This window comes from Bos grunniens, chromosome 13 (assembly GCF_055505025.1).
Source record: "Bos grunniens cultivar Pamir isolate PY7600 chromosome 13, Bosgru_T2T1.0, whole genome shotgun sequence".
In the NCBI taxonomy this organism is placed as follows: Eukaryota; Metazoa; Chordata; class Mammalia; order Artiodactyla; family Bovidae; genus Bos; species Bos grunniens.
In genome coordinates, this window is record NC_141177.1 from 4155881 (window position 1) to 4175014 (window position 19134).

A 19134-nucleotide genomic window follows, 5' to 3' on the forward strand; every position below is an offset into this window, starting at 1 on the left:
GAGACCAGGGAGGTGATGGACATGAGTGTGGTGGGTTGTGGGGTCAACAGTAGGTGTGGTGGAGACTGGGGGCCAGGATGGCACGTCGGCCGCCTCAGTCGGCTGCTGTTACTGAAACCCAGCCGGCGTTTTCATGTGGGAGTGTCGACTCAGTGTGGCCAAATCTTCTGATTTTTTTTTAAAAAAGATAAACCTATAATCTCATGATTTTTATTTTATTACTGGAGTATAATTGTTTTACAGTGTGTTCATTTCTGATGAACAACAAAGGGAATCAGCTGTAGGTGTACATATGTCCCCTCCTTTTGAACCTCCCCCCGCCCCCTGCTTCCTCCCACACCTCTAGGTCATCACGGAGCACAGGGCTGAGCTCCCTGTGTTACACGGCATCTTCCCACGAGCCATCTTTGTTACACACAGTACTGTATTTATGCCAATTCTACGCTCCCAATTCATCCCTGATTTTTTAAAAGCAGCAACAAATACAAAACACTCTGCGGGTCAGCTGAGGACTGCACATGGCTTAGACTCATCAGAAGTAGTCTTAATCAAACACCCATGAGCAAAGGGAAAGTATGAATATTTTACGCAGAATGCGTTGAGGAAGACTGGCCTTCAGCCAGCAAGGGGACCGGGTGGACCCGCTTTGAGAGAGGAGCTGGGACTTGGTCTCGATCGGTCCTCGGAAGAGGAGGAAGGAGGCCTGTGGTCTTTCCCCAGGCTGGTAAGTCAGGGTGGGAGTCAGGCTGGATCTGGTGGTGAGTCTGTGCTGTGATGTTAGAGAAGAGAGACCCAAAGGCAGACAAAAAGGAAAAACAAGTGTTTGAAAAACATCATCTCAGAAGCCCTGGAATTCCCCTCCTCTCCCCAGCAGAGCCCGCCCTGGGCCCCCAAGTGCTGGTCACGGTGGCTGCCCCGCCCTGCTCTTGGTTTTGAACATCTCAAGATGTTTGGGGAAGGAAACTCAGGCTCTTCCTCGGTGATTGGGGGATTTTGAGAAGATAAGGTCTCCCCTTTCTGGCAGATGACTCAGTCTTCAGGATGGGGCTGTGGTTTTGCAGCAAGGTGGGGAGCCGGAGGGACCATTGACAGGAGCCCCGTCCCTCTCCATCTTTGGGTCCTTCCAGTCCCTTTATCTCCTGTCAGCCTGAGATTTTTAAGGATCGTCACTGACTGCACGCACCTCCCCAGGGTGTTAAAAAGTAGTTTGAACTTTGAACAGAGCATTTTTTTTTTCTCATAAAAATGCATTTGAGTGATTCACCTACTGTGCTTTGACAGATAAAGAAACCGAGACTTTGTTGGTAAGGTGATGCACTCGTTTTTACTCGGTCTCCAGCTTTCTAGTTCTCTGAAATGCCTGCTTTGGGTTCTGTAACACCCGCCCTTCTGGTAAGACCAAGCAGAGCTACTGGTGGACTGCTTTCCCTCTCACAAAGGGAGACAGAATCCTCTGCCGCTTCTGTCTCCTCCTCTGCTCTGTTCTCCTGGATCGGCACCTGGCAGTTTCGCCAACATCTATGGGCTAATTGGCTCCCCGTTCATTTGGTTCTTAGGGGTGCATACAAAATTTGTTGACAAAACAGCCCATGACATGGATCAGCACCGAGCGTCCACGCCAGTTCTCTTCAGTCGTGTCTGACTCGTTCTGACCCCGTGGACTGTAGCCCACCAGGCTCCTCTGTCCATGGGATTGTCCAGGCAAGATTACTGGGGTGGGTTGCCATGCCCTCCTCCAGGGGATCTTCCTGATCCAGGGACCCAGCCCACATGGCTCACGTCTCCCGCATTGGCAGGCGAGTTCCTCACCACTGGCAGCACCTGCGAAGCCCTGTATCGACACGGTGTATGTACTATAAATATTTCTTCACTAATTGACTTCATGCACACTCTTCGGGGAAGGTGAGCTGGTAAGGAAAACAGTTAGTGGGCTGCTGCTGATTTGCAGGGTTAACTTACTGACTTTGGAGGAATCTTTACTATGGGATGGCTCAGGGATCAAGGGTGATTTCTCAGAATCTAGTGGAAAAGTATCGAACAAGACCCTGGAGGCCACTCTTTAGAAAGCGGAGTTACTTGCTGGAAAGGCAGGTCCTTCCGTCTCTTTTCTGGCCAGCGCGGCTGAGGCCATGTCTCACCTGTGCCCAGACAGACGCCCTGTTGTTCCCTAGCCTCGTTTCCACCTGCTCTTCGGTGCTGCCAAGGAGGTCTTTTGGGTTTCCTCCCCTCTTCGCAGCAGAGAGACTGTTTTGAACCTTCTTGGGTCTCCCAAGCTCTGGAGGCCACCCCCACCCTCGCCAGGCAGATAACCCTCCTCCCACTCGCAGGAGAACGTGGAAGAGGTCAGAAGGGAACGCCCTGCCTTGCCCAGCAGTAAGCCTCCACACGGTCGCAGCTGTGGGCAGCCTTCCCGCGTCGGGCCCCTTCACGTGGGACAGTTCTCCTTCCCCTCGGGTTGCTCCGAGCTCTAAGCTTCAGCTGCAGGTTCCCTGTGATGGAGGGACCCATGCTGTCCGTCTTGTGTGAGTTCCCAGGACGGGTGAAGCCAGATACCACCGCTGGGGAGCCTTCCATCGACAGACATCGATTCTCAGGGATCTGGAGCGCACAAGCCTGGAATCAGCATGTCGGCAGGGGTGGTCCCGTCTTGGAGGCTCTGGGGAGACTGTTCTAGGCCCCTCTCCTGGCTTCCGGTGGGGGCCAGTGGTCACCCTCATTCCTCGGCTTGTAGACACATCACTGCAGTCTCTGCCGCCGTCTTCATGCAACCTCCTCTGCACGCGCCTCTCTGACTCCTGTGAGGTCACTGTCATTGGGTGTCAGCATCCCCACTCCAGGATGACTTCGTCTGCATCCTCGTTTACATCGTGGAAGGCTCCGTTTTCAAACGAGGGCGAATTCTGACTTCGGGGTGGATGGGAAGCTTTCTCGGCTTCCCTCTCCTCTCTGCTCTGCAGTTCCCAGATCCGCCGGGATCTTCCTCCTGCTCCCGGGCTTCTGCCTGCACTGTCCCCTCTGTCCAGAACACTAGTTCTCGGTCTTAGCTGCGTGTTGGAATCACCTGGGAACTTGTAAGAAAAAATACGATGCCCACATCTGAATCAGAAACTGACTCAGCTGGTCTGCAGGGAGGTCTGGGCCTGGAGACTTTTAGAGGGGCCCGGTGATTCTGACTCGCTCCACCCCGCACCCCCATGAAGTTAGACACCCACCGCCGTGGCCCTCCCCCACCCTTTCACTACTCAGTTAACCCTCGTTTGTCCAAAGCCCCTGTTTAGACAGGCCCCCATAAAGGGCAATCTTGCCCACACCCCACAGGGTTCAGGGTTCCCCTCTGTATTTGCTGACACCTAATTTACCTGTCAGTCTCTCAGTTAGGGTTAGGGACCAGTGGGGTGTCAGTCAGGGCCTGGCACACAGCAGCTGACTCTAGAATGTTTGTTGAAAAATTGAAAGCATGACGACAAGCATCCCCAGGCTGCTCGGCGGGGTGGAAGGGCAGCGAGGAGACAGAGTGGACGCGCCGCGCGTCCTGGGCGAGCCTCCCTGGGTTTTCTCCCTGCGGGCCGAGGGGCCTCTCTGGTCACCACAGCCATCCCCACCGGGCCGGGCCCGCCCCGCGCAGAGTGCAAGCTCCCTTGCTCATTCTGCAGGAGTTGGGGGTGTGGGTACGAGGTGTGGACTAGAAAATGGCTTTTCTCATACACTGTTTTCAGTGTCTCTCTTGTGGCACAAATCTCTCTCTCCGAGGTGTAATTCAGATGCGCGAGATGGCGCAGACGCGGTGGGTTCTGACAGATGTGCACACCCATGTGACCGCCACTCGAGCAAGATCAAGGGCGTTTCCCTCCACCCCTGAAGGCTTCCTCCTCCCCCACAGCCATCGCCCCCTCCCCAGCCCCCCACGCAGGTAACCACTGTTGCGGTTTCCGTCACCTCCGTGGGCTTTCCTTCTCCCAGAACTTTGTGTCACGGGCTAGTACAGCGTGGCCTCTTCTGTCTGGTTGGTTTTACTTAGCAGGATGTTTTCTGAGATCCAGTGCTGTTATTGCGTGACTTGGTGGTTCTCTCTCTCTTTTTTAATTGCTGAACAGTATTCAACTGTGTGAATGTAACAATTGTTTATTTACCACTGGTAGACATTTGGGCTCTTTCCGGGGTTTGAGGATCATGCATAAGGCAGCTGTGAACATTCTCCTTCAAGGCCCTTGTACACAAACACTTTCTTTTCTTTTGGGTGAATACCCAGAAATGAAATTGCTGGGTCATGGGGGAAAGTGTATGTTTCAATATATGTGTTTTCCAAATCATTTTACACTCCGTACCAGGGCATCTGGGAATTCCACTTGCTCTACATGCTCCCCAGTACTTGGCTCTGTCGGTCTTTGGAATTACAGTCTTGCCGGTGAGTGTAAGATGGTGTCTCATTGTGCATAACCCATCGTTTGCATCTCTCTGAAGGCTAATGTTGCTGGCCCTAATCTGTGTGCTTATTGGTTATCTTATGTCTTCTTCACTAAAGTGTTAGTTCAAAGATTTTGTTCATTTTTGTATTGGGTTACTCATATTTTTACTTTTTAAATTTTTGACTGTGCCACGATGCATGGCTTGCGGGATCTTAGTTCCCTGCCCAGGATTGGACCCACACCCCTTCATTGGAAATGGAGTCTTAACCACTGGATAAGCGAAGTCCCTTGTATTTTCATTTATGCATTGTCAGATTTATGTATTATGAATATTTTCCCCCAGTCTGTAGCTTGCCTATTTATTTTCTCAATTGTGCTGTATTGAGAGGATCAATATTTTATTTTTATGAAGTCTTATTTTATTCTCTTCTTTGGGGATTACTATTCTTTACATTCCCTTAGGAAATCTCTGCCCATTTGATGATAGCAGACACACTCTCTTCTGGTTTCTTCTAAAAGTTTTTTGATTCTGGCTTTTATTAGTAGATTTAGGGATACAAACCATCTCAGATCTATTTTTGTGTGGGGTGTGAAGTAAGGTCCAGTCCCATCATTTTCCATATGGAAATGCAATTATTTCATATGCCGTTTTCTGAAAGTGAGAGCGTAGAAAACCTGCCTGTTCCTCCCTCGCCACCTCTCCCTTCCCCTCCACTTCACTCCCGAAGTCTGACGTGGGAGGTGGGTGATCGCACGGCAGCGCTTTGTGGGAATCCTTAGAATGAGGGAGACCAGACGGGCAAACTGATCGCACTTTGCTTCATGAATCAGAGATGCTGTCTTGTCCATCTGCCCCGCCAGAAGCCAGAATGACCCACATGATTCTTATGGGCTCCTTAATGTTATTCTTGCAATTAAAACCATATTTTGTTGTTTCTGCTATTCAGTCGCTAAGTCATATCTGACTCTTTGTGACCCCGTTAACTGCAGCACGCCAGGCCGCCCTGTCCTTCACTGTCTCCTGGAGTTTGCTCAAATTCATGTCCTTTGAGTCGATGATGCTATTTAAGCATCTCATTCTCTGCTGCCCCCTTCTTCTTTGGGAGTATATCATGTAGTGCTAGGAACTAGGGATCCAGCAACGAACAAAACAAAGTTCTGGCTATCCCGCAGGTCACATTCTAGTGGGGAAAACCCACAGTCAACAGGCTGGCAAGACTTCAAACAACTGAATGTCATGATGGGCTTCGCTGGTGGCTCAGTGGTAAAGAATCTATCTGCTAATGCGGGAGATGTGGGTTTGATCCCTGGGTTGGGAAGATCCTCTAGAGTAGGACATGGCAGCCCACTCCATTCTGCCTGGAAAATTCTGTGGACAGGAGAGCCTGGTGAGCTACGGTCCATGGGGTCACAGATTCAGACTTGACTGAGTGACTGAGCACACATGCACACTTATTTATCTATGGCCTCACAGTGCGGCACGTGGGATCTTAGTTCTCCGACCAGGAATCGAACCTGCACCCCCTGCAGTGGAAGCGTGGAGTCTTAACCACTGGACCGCCAGGGAAAATTTGTTTAGCACTGCGCCTAGCACAGAGCAGATGCTCATAAATACTTGAAGACCAAAGGAAGAAAGGAGATGAGGGAGACAGGGAAGAGGTGAAGGACAGGCAACAATTATTAGTCACCCTTTGTGTCGAGCACTTTCTCCGTTGCTCCTGAATCCTTGTGAGAACTCTAGGAACTCAGCATCCACTCCCATTTTACAGACGGGAAATCTAAAGCACAGAGAGGTCAAGCTAATTGCTTGTGGTCACACCGCTAGTAAGGGGCCAAGCCAACTGTGACGTCCATGTCCCGCTGAATCCCAGGACATCCAGGCTGAGCTCCATCAGGAGTGACAGATTGATTGATTAATCCTCTCATAGAAACTGGAGACCAGCTCAGCGACCCTCAGGGGGCTGTGGGTGCCCTTCCATAGCTCCATGCTGCGTCGCCTCCTTCGAGGCAGTGTAGCAGCAGATCTGGGAGGACATCAGGGCATGGAGCAGAGGGCAGGTAGGCCAGGCCGCCTCCCTGAGGTGGCTTTTAAGCAATGACCAAGGAGCCACGTTTCAGAAACATCAGAAACCAACGTGATGGGAAGCAGCAGCAGGCCGCTGGTTAGGACTGGGGACCCGGGTTCACATCCTGCCTCTGCTGCTCACTCACTGTTTGGTCCCAGGGAAGTTACTTAGTGCTCGGTGCCTCAGTCTTCTCATCTGTAAAGTGGGGCTGGTAAGAATGTTGATATCTGCATCAGTACAGGAGAATGACCCCAGTATCTCTCTTGTGGTATGGCTTGTCCCGCCCCCACGGCAACCGTCCCCGACGCTCTGCAAAGCACATGTTACCTGCCTCTCTCTGCCCCTGTGTCACTGCCAGGGGCACACAGCCCAGGTGGCAGCAGGTACGGGGGCTCAGCAAACACTTTGTTTTAGGGGAGCTGGCAGCAAGCTGCAACCCTGCTGCTCGGCAGAGCTCAGATGGTTATCTGCTATGGGTTGGCTGGGTGGCGATTACAGGAAAGCTCGGTTTTGGGGAGCCCAGGATTGGGGTGGCTTCTCTGCTGATTGACAGGGTTACCTGACCCTGGGATTGTGGCCTTTTACCAAGCTCATTTTGCAGGGGTGGGGCAGGTGAAACTCCCCTGTATTGAAGAGTTGCTGTGTGCCCCCAGCTGCCATGTATGTTAACTCATTTACATCCTCATCATAGCCTCAGAACACTTTTTTTTTTTGGCCTGATTCAAGGTCACAAAGATTTTCTTCTATGTTTCTAGTTTTTAAAAAAAGTTTTATCATTAAAAAAAAATTTGGCCACACCGTGGAGCATGTGGGCTCCTGGTTCCTTGACCAGGGATCAGACCCACACCCCTGCGTTGGAAGCATGGAGTCTAACCACTGGACTGGGCCACCAGGGAAGTCCCCCAGCCTCGCAGACTCATCTTAAAGACTGAGCTTGTATCTAGCAAGCTGAGGTTCAGAAGGGCTAACCGATTTGCTCATCACATGGCTGGCAAGGGCGGAGCTAGGGGTTAAAGCCCTTGTCCAGTTCTCTGCTGTGGCTGCCTGGGTCTCTCAGTGGCCAGGGAGCTCACTAGTCACGTGGGGATTCGCAGAGCCCCCGGAAGGGTCTTGGTTACTGGAGACCCATGGGAGTATCCTTTGGGGCTCCTTGTGAGGACAACGCTGCGGGGTCTGGAGGGGAGGTCCCAGTCCTGCAGGGCCGGGGTTCGTGTTCCATTTTCCATATGAGAAAGCTGAGACCTGCTGAGGCCCAGAGCTGGAAGGCGGTCTTCAGCGCCGTGGACCCCACCCCTGTACTGTGGGTGCTCACAGGCCCCTCCAGAGGTGAGCCCCCCACTCAGGGAGAATTGAGCTCCCCTGTCCCCATCTCCCGCTTCCCAGGGAAGAGCCAGCAACACCAGGGTAGGGGCCTGAGGGGCCGTCTGCCAGGCCTGCTCCCCGCCCTCCCGGGCGAGGCCGAAGCACTGCGTTCCGGGCCAGGCCAGGCTCACGGCCAAGGCCAGGGGCCCGAAGTACAAGCAAGAAGGGCTGTGCGGCTGGGGGATGGTCAGTGCTGGAGCCCGGGTGAGACTGACGTGGCGGGCGGGGGGCCTCCCGGTTCAGGCTGGCTGGCCGCTTTCCCACTGAGTCTTCCTCATTTTACTAAAAAGGAGTCCCTCTGGGTGGGGGAATCCCACAGTCTGGGGTCAAGCTCTGCCGGCCTGCCTGCCGTAGCTGTGAGCTCCCAGGCATGGAGCTCCTCCTCTGGGAGGCTCAGCGCCCTCAGCACCAGAATGGGAATCGTTCCTGCTCTGTGGTCTCATGAAGTTCAGCCATAAAAATAAACAGAACTGACGCTCACAGAGCTCTGACGAGGTACCACACACTTCCCGTGCGCCAGCTCATTTAATCTGCAAACAGCCCTCTGAGGTCAGCAGTGTGTGATGCGTTCCCATTTTGTAGATGAGAAAACAGAGGCGCGGAGAGGTGAAATGACTCGCCCAAGGTTCCCCAAGCTAAGATATCAGCGAGCTGGGCTTCAGACTCAGGCAGTCACCTGTCGGCATCCTTCCTTTGACCCGTGACCATGAATTGCCTCATTATGTATGTGCTTTATAATGTAAAGAACAATGTGTATGAGAAGTCTCTGGGATCCAAGGCACTCTCTGCTGCAGCTATAACCATTTGCAGTTGTTAACAGATGCCACCTACACTGCGTACCTGGTCTCCCTGGCCAGCCTCTCCTCTCCCCTGCGGTTCTCCAGCATTCTTGGCCAGGCAGCCCCATGACGGAGAATGGCAGACAGACAGACAGCAGTGTTCCCTGTCCAGGCCGACCTGGAGGACCCGCCTGGGGTGAATTTCCTTCACTTAGTCTTTGCTGCCGCGGCTCGACTCCCCGTCAGCCACTGTTGCTAGTGAAAGTAAACACCCATACGGGCTACACCAGCGGCGCCCTGTTGATTCAGAGCTCATAAAACCCAGGAGCCCCAAGCCACTTTATGACGTGCCAGAATCCAGGGGCAGGAGCCAAGCCTGGGGACGTCTCCCGGCTTCGAGGGCCACCGCGATGCTTCAGCAGGAGCAGAGGGGCTGGCCTCCGCCCACAGGTGAGACGTGGGCCGTGGGCTTAGCTTTAAGCTGCTGACCCGCCACGGCTTGCTTAGACCACTCTAGGGCTTGGGGGCTTGGGGGGCTGGCCCCGCTGATGGTTGAAGAGCCAAACGGGACTTGGTGGGGGCCGTCGGGGGTGGTGATGCAGGCCTGGGAGGCCCAGTGGGCTTGCGGGGAGCCCTGCCTCTGTGACGGTGTCACCCCAGTGAGTAGCCCTCAGAGAGGGAGAAGGAAGTGGACCCCGGGAGGGCACTTTCGGTTGCTGTTTGCCTCTCCTCAATTTCCTCTTTCAGAGGCTAATTGGATTCCTCTGCTTTGCTTCTGGGCTCTCTGAGGGTGCAGGGCCTCCCCTGAAGGAGGTCCCCTGGTCCTCAGGTGGCCTTTTAAGTGTGGGGCTTGGCTCTCAAGCAGAGTGTGTGCAACAGGTCACCTGGAAAGATTGTAAAAATGCAAATGTCCAGCCTCCTCCAAGAGACGCCGGGGCCCAGGGTTAGGGCCATGGCCTGGGTGGCTGCATTTTTATTAAGCGCCTCCCCCAACCAGGTGACCCGGGAACCCCACTTTGAAAAATGCTGGGGCTCAGGGCCAAGACACCTGGGTTTGGGGTCGGGATCCAGCAGGAACCGCGCCGATGAGCGCAGTACTGCGTGTAAACACGCGGACACAGTCACAGGTATCGGTTGACACAGGGCAACCGCCCCAGGAACTGCAGCGCATCCTGTTGTTTGCTTTCCCGGCTGGGATTTATTAAATCAAATATGCTTTCTGTGAATTCTCCCATTTAACCCTCAAACAGCCTGTGGCATGGGTCTGCCGATGGCCCCGTTTTTCCGATTTGGCAAAGTGAGGTTTCGAGTCGGGAAGCCCCCTAAAGGGTCACCTGGTGGGGACTTGAGCTGAGACCGAGGACGGTCCCACGTGGCAGCCTCACCTGGGCAGGGGCTGCCCCTCCATGGAGCCGAGTTCTGAGCATGTCTGTCTGTCTGTAAAGTGGTAGCATTAGGGCTGGAATGTCGTGTTTGTTTCGACCCCCCAGGTGATGCTCATGTGTAGCCAGGGTTAAGCAGTACTTCTCCCCCTTGACAGCTCATAAGAGTCAGCTGGGTTCCTCGTTAAGCTGCAGAGTCTTAACAAGGCTCAGTAGGACTGGGGTGGGGCCCAAGGTTCTACATCTCTAATATCACCTTCCACCCCCAACCCTGTTCCTAGGATGTAGCCCACACTTTGAGTTGCAAGACCACAGTTCAGATAAAAGCTTACAGGAAGCGAGGCTGGACTCTTGTCTGTACATTTTCTTTAGAAAAGATGGTTTTCGTTCAGGTAAGGAGAAGCAGGGGTTTCCTTGGTGGCTCAGACAAAGAATCTGCCCGCAATGTGGGAGACCTGAGTTTGACCCCTGGGTTAGGAAGATCCCTGTGGAGAAGGGAACGGCTCCCACTCCAGTATTCTTGCCTGGAGAATCCCATGGACAGAGGAGCCTGGTGGGCTACAGTCCACAGGGTTGCGAAGAGTCTGACACGACTGAGGACTAAGCATCAAGGAGAAGGGGTGGGAAATGAAGGTTTGGTCAGAGGAGGATCAGTTGGTTGCCTGAACCTACGAGGCTTTGGAGGGAGAAGCAGTGATGTTGCTCCAGGAAATGGCCAAGCTGTGTCCACAGCAGTGCTCGGTGACTCACAGAGCAGCTGGCCGGGCCAGCCTCCCGCCCAGCGCTGAGAGCCCATGGCCACGTCCAGTCTCCAGCCTGGCTGGACGCGAGCCCTTGGCCAGCTCGCCCGAGAGTGATGACTCAGGCGTTCCACCTGCAGAATGGGCGGCATGGGTCTTGAGGCCTTCCCACCCATCCATCCCTGGGACCAAAAGCCCCTCCTCGCCCCCGAAACACATCCAAGGCAGATCCGAAAAGCCGGGACCTGCTCTTCTAGGCGGTGTGACTGCTGTTTTCACTGCTAATAAATCTCCATTGATGGCAGCTCAATTAGGAAGTCACACAAAACTCCTCTATTGAAAGAAAGGATTAATAACCCAGCCCATGTGGGAGAAATTAGCAGCTCCTGCTGAGAGGCCTTTTTAATATGTGCCCATAACTGGGAGCCCCTTAGAACCACACTGGCTGGCTTGGCCCTGGGAACAGAGAGCCTGGGCTGAGCCTGGGATGGGGAGATACTGGCCGGGAGGTCACTGAGAGTCCCGGGCTGTGTTTTCGACGTAGAGTGTCTGGGAGTGTCTTATCCACAGCAGACTCCTTGAAGGTTGCCGCGTGCACGGTTGCCGCTGAAGGCATGGGTTTCAATGTGGCTCCAGGGCAGGAGGGACAGGGTGCTGGACCTGGAGGCCCAGGCCGGCCGGGAGGGCAGGGTTAGGCCCGCGCCTAGGGCCTCACACGGCTGCGTCCATGGCTCCCGGAGGGGGCGGTCCGCCGGCCCCTGGCACAGAGAGGGCTGGCCCTCTGCCCAGTCCTCGGGCTCTGGGAAGGATGCCAGGAGCTCAGGCTGACTCACCCAGGGGGCGGGCCGGCCTCCGCGGCCCACGCTGCCAAGGCGAGGCCCAGGGGATGGTCCCTTGTGTCGGCCGGACCTGTTTCCCACCCTGCCCAGGGCAGGCATCTGGAGAGGGTCTTCACTCTTTCCTGCAGCCCACCCTCCAGAAGAACTGGCTGAATGGAGGGGCTAAAGGAGGGGGCTCTGGAGCTGGGCAGGCCAGCTCTTAGGGCTCAGGTCAAATCTCAGTATCACCATAGCTGACTTCTAGGCTTCCGTTTTCTTCCGGAAGGCATATAATTTCATTATACTTTTTGCCTTAGAAGGTTATGGTGAGCATTCAAGTATATCATTGTAGTTAAACAGTCAGTCTGTCCCATTACTCACTGCAGATACAGATGAGGATATTGAGATATTGAGATAAATATGTTTCAAGATATATTGAGATACATCTGTATCCACACCTGTCTCCATCCATCCATCCATCCCTACATCCTTCTCAAGCACCCCCTGCTAAGTCCTGGGCCCTGGGCCCAGCCCTGGGCTCACAGCATGCGTAAAGCGATGCTCCTCTCTTTTGGGCTTATGTTTTCGTGGGGAAGAGATGAAATGCAGAGGAACCAAGAACGCTACAGGTAGCGTTTCTGAAGGTGGAAAGCTCTCTGGGGATGAACTAAGCAGGATGGAGCAGGATAAAGAGGTGGGGGGGGCACCGCCAGACAGATGGACAGGTGGTCCTGCTGTGTTAGCTGGGAGGGGCAGGGTGCAAGGGTGGGGCAAGGAAGCCTCTCTGAGGAGGAGACATCTATGTAGAAACCTGCCAGAAGTGAGGAAGGCAGCCGTGCTGGCAAGCGGGGAGGAGCCTTCCAGAGAGGAGGGCTTGAAAGTGCAAGCATTCAAAGATGGCAGTGTGCTGTGTGTGTTTTAGAGATGGTGAGAACATTCTAGAAGTGTGACTGGAGGGGAGTGAGCGAGGGGGAGTGCTAGAAAATGTGGTCAGAGACGGGATGGGGGCGAATGAGTTCAGAGGCCAAGGCACCTACACTCTCAGGAATTAGGCCCTCGAGTTTGCGTGCGTGAGCCCTTTGTGTGTGGCTGCCGTCAAGTGTAGAAGAGCGTGCACTCTAGCAAAGGAAACCTCTTACAAAAAGGTTGATTTGCCTATCCTTTTACTAAAAAAAAAAAATCAAATTCGTATTCTCCTCTCCTTCCTAAAAGGAGAATAGGCATCGGTCTCTTGAGTCATGAAAATGAAACTTGTTGTTAGGAGAAAATTAGCCCCAAAGACTTCAGGCACGTTGACAAGAACATAACATTCGCAGAGTCGCTGGTTGCCAGGGGTGAGGGTTGCGCGCTTGCAGTGACAGCAAGTGACAGAGGTGGGCAGAGTGCATCGTGTCCCGTGAAATCTCGGGACGGTTCCGAGTGGGTGTCTCCCGTCATCACAGCGACGTCTTTTTCTCTCGCCCACAGCCCAGCGGTCCGCCCACGAGCTGCCCATGGTGGAAAGGCAAGACATCGACAGCTGCCTGGTGTACGGCGGCCAGCAGATGATTCTCACGGGACAGAACTTCACGGCCGAGTCCAAAGTCGTGTTTACCGAGAAGACCACAGGTCAGAGCGCCTTCCGAGCGCCGTACGAAAGTGACCGTCTTTTTCTTCTTAGTTTGGGGGGTTAGATCCCACTGTGTAGCGTTTTCCTTACTCACTCGGGGAGATTTCCTTGTCTCCAGTGACCTTGATATCCACCTGGCCCACTGCTGCCTGAATGTCCTATGGTGTATTTTAACTCATCCTGGCTGGTTTGGTTGGATGAGAAGGCTTTTCCCACCCCCAACTCTTTTTTTTTTTAATTATTTTTTACACATAAGGAGACACCTTTTTTTTTTCTTTCAGATTTTAGACTTACCAAACAGAGAATAGTAAGAGCACAAAGATTAATCATACATGCTTGACGTCATACCTCCAGCCCCTGGATATCCCGGGTTCACATCCTGCCTTTGCTACTTGATTGCTCTGTGATCCTAGACAAATTACCTGACTTTTCTGTGCCTCTGTTTCTTTATGAATAGAATGATTATAACAAGAGTTATTACCCCATAGGGCTTTCACGTGGGTTAAACGAGTTAATACATGTCAGGTAATTATGACAACACCAGGTATATTGTAAGTCAATAAACATTGGCAGCTTATATTTTTATTGTAACTAATACTGCGGTCTCTCTGGTTGTACTTGTAGGACTAATTAAGTAGTCTTCTTACACATGAAACTCCACGCATATCTTTTCTGTTTATGTTGGGTTTATTCCCGTGTGGGATTTTGGGTAGTCATTTTGAGAGCTTTAAGTACATATTGCTTTGTAGAATTCAAATCACCTTCCGGAAACTTACAGATTGGAAACTTCCACCAGTACTGGGCCAGTAGTGCTTTCAACCCATCCCGGAAATGCCCTGTTTTTTAATTTAAAAAATTGTACTGAATTAGTACTTGATTTTTGTACACCTTTGCTATGAGAGGTTTAATGGACATGTGTATCCTTTCTTAATGTGGGCCATCTGTGAATGTGTTTACCAATGAGGACGTGTTAAAAAGACCATGGTCTGAAGTAGGAAAAATATCAGGTTATATAATTGGCTTGATAGTTATGGGTGCTAGGTTGAGCTTTTTTTTTTTTTTTCTTTCCTATGGACATGATTTCAGGTCAGATCAGAGGCGAGTTGATGTCTGTCTGTCTGCTGCCCTGAGGATGGCCCTGAAAGGGGCCGTCACTGACGGGGGGCTGCTTCCCACATTCACACAGAGCCTGCTCTTGGGATGGGCTGCCCCGTGTCCAGGGTGTGAGAACTGCTTCCTCACATCTTGGAAGCACGGCAGGAGGCACATGATTTGAAAGAGGCTTGCCAACGCCGCTGCAATAGAAAAATGGCGTGAAGTGGGGCTCACGGTCAGGCCCTGCGGGTGTGAGGGCTGTGATGATGTCGTGAGGAGGAGCGCGGACGTGTAGGTGGGTGTGATGCGTCTGTCCTGTGGCGTCCAATCCTTTATTGAACCGTCCTCCTCTATTGGGCGTGAGGCTGCTTCCAACTTTGTGCTGTTCTGAGTGAGTGAACTCCGGGAGCTGGTGATGGACAGGGAGGCCTGGCGTGCTGCGATTCATGGGGTCGCAAAGAGTCAGACGACTGAGCGACTGAACTGAACTGAAGTGTCTCCGTGACGCGCCTCCTGTTCGTGCCTTTGGTCAGCTAGGCGAGGGCTCACGCGCTCCAGCCGGACAGCTTGTGTTCAAAGCCCAGTCCTCCTCCTTCCTAGCTGGGGGACCTTGGGCAAGCTGCTTAGCCTCTCTGGGCAGCAGTTTCCTTCTCTATGTAACGAGGATGGTGACAGTCATACCTTATAGGGTGGTCATGAGGTTAAGAGTTGTAAATGCTCGGTTCACTTGTCCCTCGGAGTCTGCAGTGGATCGGTGCCAGGAGCCTGATAGATACCAGACTTGGAGAGTGCACAAGTCCCTTGTACTTCCTCTCGTGTACTTTAAATCGCTGTACTAGGTAAATGCTACGTTAATAGTTGCCAGTGAGTGGCATGTTCAAGTTTTGTGTTTTGGAACTTTCTTAAATTGTTTTTTGTTTTGAGTATTTTTGTCTGTGGTTGGTTGAATCCATGAATGTGGATCCTACGGATACAGAGAGCCAGCTGCTTACAGCAAGTGCTCAGTATGCATTAACTCATGCCGTTTGTTACTGTTCCTTCCTAAGGTTGAGGCCGGCATGTGCTGTCTTGGGTTTCAAGGCGTTGCACATCCTGACACGTTTTGGAGGAGGCTTTATTTTTCAGGTGGTGAAACAGTGTACACTATTCTCAATGGCAAGAAGTTACTGGGCTCTCATGAGACAGAGAGCAGACCTTTGTGGCTGGAGTAGAGGCTGGTTATCACCAGGAAGTGTTTTGATGAGCAGAGCCCAGAGAAGTCTCCTGACGCCAGGTAGAGACACAGCCTTGACTTAGTCTGCACGTGAGTACGGTGATAGGGAATCGTGGTGGGAATCATGGTGGGTTCTCGAGCAGGAAAGTGGCATGAAATGTAAATAACCAAGTTAGCATTAGCCTCCTCAGCTTGGATGGGTCTCTAGGACCAGGAAATCATCCTGCTGGTCTTGTGCTGACTTCCACAAGAAGTGTGTGGCTTCAAGGCACCTTACTGGCAGAGCGGAAAATGCTGAGAATATATAGACATCGTGTCCAGGTGAGCAGTCTCCTTGGGGAGCTGCTGGAAGTATGGAGGGATGGCTTGCAGACCAGGTGCTACCAAGTTCCTTGTGGAGCTAGGAGCCAGACAGCTTTCAACTGTCCTGGGAGTGCAGGTACTTGTGAGGCTACTCAAGGGCCTCAGATAGGTATTTGCTGGATGGATGGATGGAAGGATGGAAGGCAGGCAGACATTTACTCTCCAGCTTTCCTTCTCTTGGTTTCAGAAGAAATTTGTTTACCGCTTGAGGGGAGAAAAACCCAGAGTCTCTTTCAGCTTTGAAAAGCTGCATGTTAATAAGAGGAATCATGAAGTTTCCTCTCTGTGGGCGTGCCTTGTCTCATCTGACAGACAGGCAGGTGGCTAAGCCTGGAGAAGCTGGGGAACTCGCCTGCAGATAGTATCCAGCAGCATCTTGTTATTCAGCTTCCCTGGACATCCGTTTTCAGTCAATGAGTTAACAGTTTTCCCTCCCAGAGTTAAACTCGTCGGCAAGCAGTGGGCACTCAGTGCGTCAGGAGTGTTCCTTGTTATTTTTACGGTCTCCCCAGCGTTTTCCTTGTTCAGGCCATAGGTCACTTATTGGATACATACTGCCACAGGCATAGGCCTCGTGGGCAAACTGTGGGAAGCTTGTCAGCTGCAGTGGTTACCAGCGTAGCTATGAGGTCAGACGGCCTGAGTTCGAATCTGTGATCTGCATCTGGTGGCTTTGCCATCCTGGGTAAGTCATTTCACCTAAGTCAGCATTTCCTCTTTTGTAAAATACAGATGACTTACTTCACTTGAGAGACGAGAAAGTTAAATGAGAGGATACAGGTTACACTCTTTGCATGGAGTTTGGCATTTTAGGCTCTAATGTTAGCATCTTGCATAGATGCTTGTTAAATGTTAGTGATTGTTATTATATTTAGATGGTGGAAGGACAAGGCTGAGCATGATTTTATCTCATGGAACCAGGAGACACTGAAAAACAAGAACGAGTAATAATAAACTAGGTGCCAGGCCTTATTTGGTGCCCTTGGTAGGTATTAATATTAACAATCTGATTCCTCATGACAGCTCTAGAAGATAGCTACTATTCTTTTTTTTTTTTTTTTCCCTTTTTTGCTGAGAAACCGAGCACAGAGAGGTTAAATAACTGGTAAAGATCACACAGCTGGTGAATGGCAGTGCTGGGCTGGCCCCTAGGAAGCCTGATCATTAGCTAGTCTTGCTTGGTCATTAGCTGTTCTACTCTGAAAAAGGTCAGAACCAGGTGAGCCTGCCTGAAGGTCCTTTAGCTGCTCTGAGACACTGACTTGAACTGTTTTGTGGTGAGACAGCCTCTTGAAGTCTGCAGTGGGTCACTGAGGGCAGGAGGGTCCTTTAGGACTGTCCCATGTCTGATCAAAAAGACTCCGGGGTGGATGCGGTCCCTGGACTGATGCCAGCAGACAGGCTGGGGTGTGCGAGGTGCCCCCGGGCCCTGAGGAGTGGAGGGCTTCCCTGGAGGGATGTCTGGCCCCCAGAGGCTCCGACAGGTTGTGGGGGGGTGCCCTTGTATTCGCAGGGAGCCACTCCTGCTCTTTTGACCCCAAGCACTTGCTGCCCAGCCCGGGACCGCCTTCTGCAGGGGGAATCCCTGTTGCTCAACTTCTTTTTTCCAAAACGGCTCCCCGTTCCCATCTCCATGGACAGTTTGGCCGGCCGGGCTGCTGCGGGGTGGGGCGGAGTGGAACAGTTGAAGTTTTCCAAGGAAGGGGAACCCCAGCTGGTTCTCACATTAAGGAAAGGTGACAGCCTCCTGGGCTAATCTTAGCCCCCACGTTGGGTCATCGGCACCACCAGCTCCAGTGTGCTTTTTATAGCTGTCGACTGAAATGGAATTGGCAGTTTCCACTCCAGCAGGATGACAAATTGGAGGATGGTGGAAAAACAGTAGGAGAAGGGGAGCGTGGTGTTTCTTAAGTTAGAAAAGCTCGGTGTTTTGGAAAGTGGCATCTTATTTATAGCAGCAGTAATAATAATGATTATTATATTGTTTTTATTACTATTTTTAATGATTTGCAGGACTTCTAGGGGCCCGCGCGAGCTGGCCCTGGCCCATCTCTCCGATTTCGGCCCTTTGGACTTGCCCTCTTGCTCCTGGGGCCTTAGCTATATTGTCTTCACTCTGTCGTCAGCCCACTCTCCTTTCCATCAGAGGAGCGTTGCTTTTGCTGTTTCTGGTGGCTTGCATCACCCCATTTCTACAAAGCTCGACTCAGAGGTGACGTCCTTAAGGTGCCCCTCCTTGACATCTGCTCCGAAGGTGCTTGACCTCCCCCCCTTGCCCTTCCCTGCCTCCTCTGAAGTTCTTAGCTCTATGAGAATCACCTTTTTTAAAAAACCGTTTATTTATTAATATTTTGGCTGCACCAGGTCTTATGAGATCTTTAACCTTTGATGTGGCATCTGAGATCCTTATTTACAGCGTGTGGGATCTAGTTCCCCGACCAGGGATTGAACTCTTCGTCGGCACTGCAGGGTCCTAGCCCCCGGACCACCAGGGAAGTCCTGTCTACTGGAGAGATCTTGTCTATTTTTTTTTTTTTTTTGCTCATTTATTATCTAGTCTCACATATAGAGTTCCTTGAGGGCTGGAACGTGGCGTTTGCTGCTGTGTCTGCAGCATCTGGAACGACCTTGGCACCTAGTAGGTGCTTGTGGTGGTGGTTTAGTTGCTAAGCAGGTGTTTATACATATTGCTGAGTGAATGTATTTAATCGTCACACCAGCCTGGAGAGGCAGGCAGCATTACTCCCATCTTACAGATGAGGTCACTGAGGCTCACAGAGGTCAAGCCATGGGCCCCAAGTCAGCTCCCAGCTGGTGACAGAGCTGGAATCCTGGGGAACATTTATCATCAACCCTAGAGGGATCTCGCAAGTCACATCCAAGAGAACAAAGAGGAGCCCCACAGAACGATCCGGAGCTTTCCCATTGACCATTTTCAGTAATTGCTGAAAAGCCTTTCTATATTCTCTGAAATTTAAGAAATGTGGAACCTCTGCAGGCAAAGTTCACCCTGGGAAGTCCAGGCTGTTCCTGACTTCAGCTGGTAACCCTGGCCCCCGGCCACCCAGGCCTCAGGCGGAGTCGGGGGTCCCAGCAAAACATTGCAAAACAGGAAAAAATCTAAGGACACAAAAATAAAAGTGATGTGGCAGCGGAAACGGGGTTGCCATGGCTCCGAGCGACTCGCCGCGCCTGGGTGGGATCCAATGTTTTGGAAGGTTCCTCCACATGACACAGGGTTTTGGAATTTTTCAGCTGGTAAATCTTTCTTAATTCAGCACCCCCCCGCTCCCCCTGGCTC

General features: G+C 52.1%; 1 protein-coding gene across 12 annotated transcripts in view; it reads left to right on the top strand.

The window, feature by feature from the left end:
* Positions 1-19134, top strand: part of NFATC2 (nuclear factor of activated T cells 2) — a 160301-nt gene that overhangs the window by 85001 nt on the left and 56166 nt on the right. For 11 of the 12 annotated variants that reach the window (XM_086331337.1, XM_086331339.1, XM_086331345.1 and 8 more), the window contains one exon: positions 13021-13161. In XM_086331337.1, coding sequence (XP_086187463.1) covers positions 13021-13161 — 141 coding nt within the window. Of the gene's footprint in view, positions 1-1556; positions 3536-13020; positions 13162-19134 lie in introns of those variants that run through there. The other variant, XM_086331346.1, reaches the window with a different exon arrangement.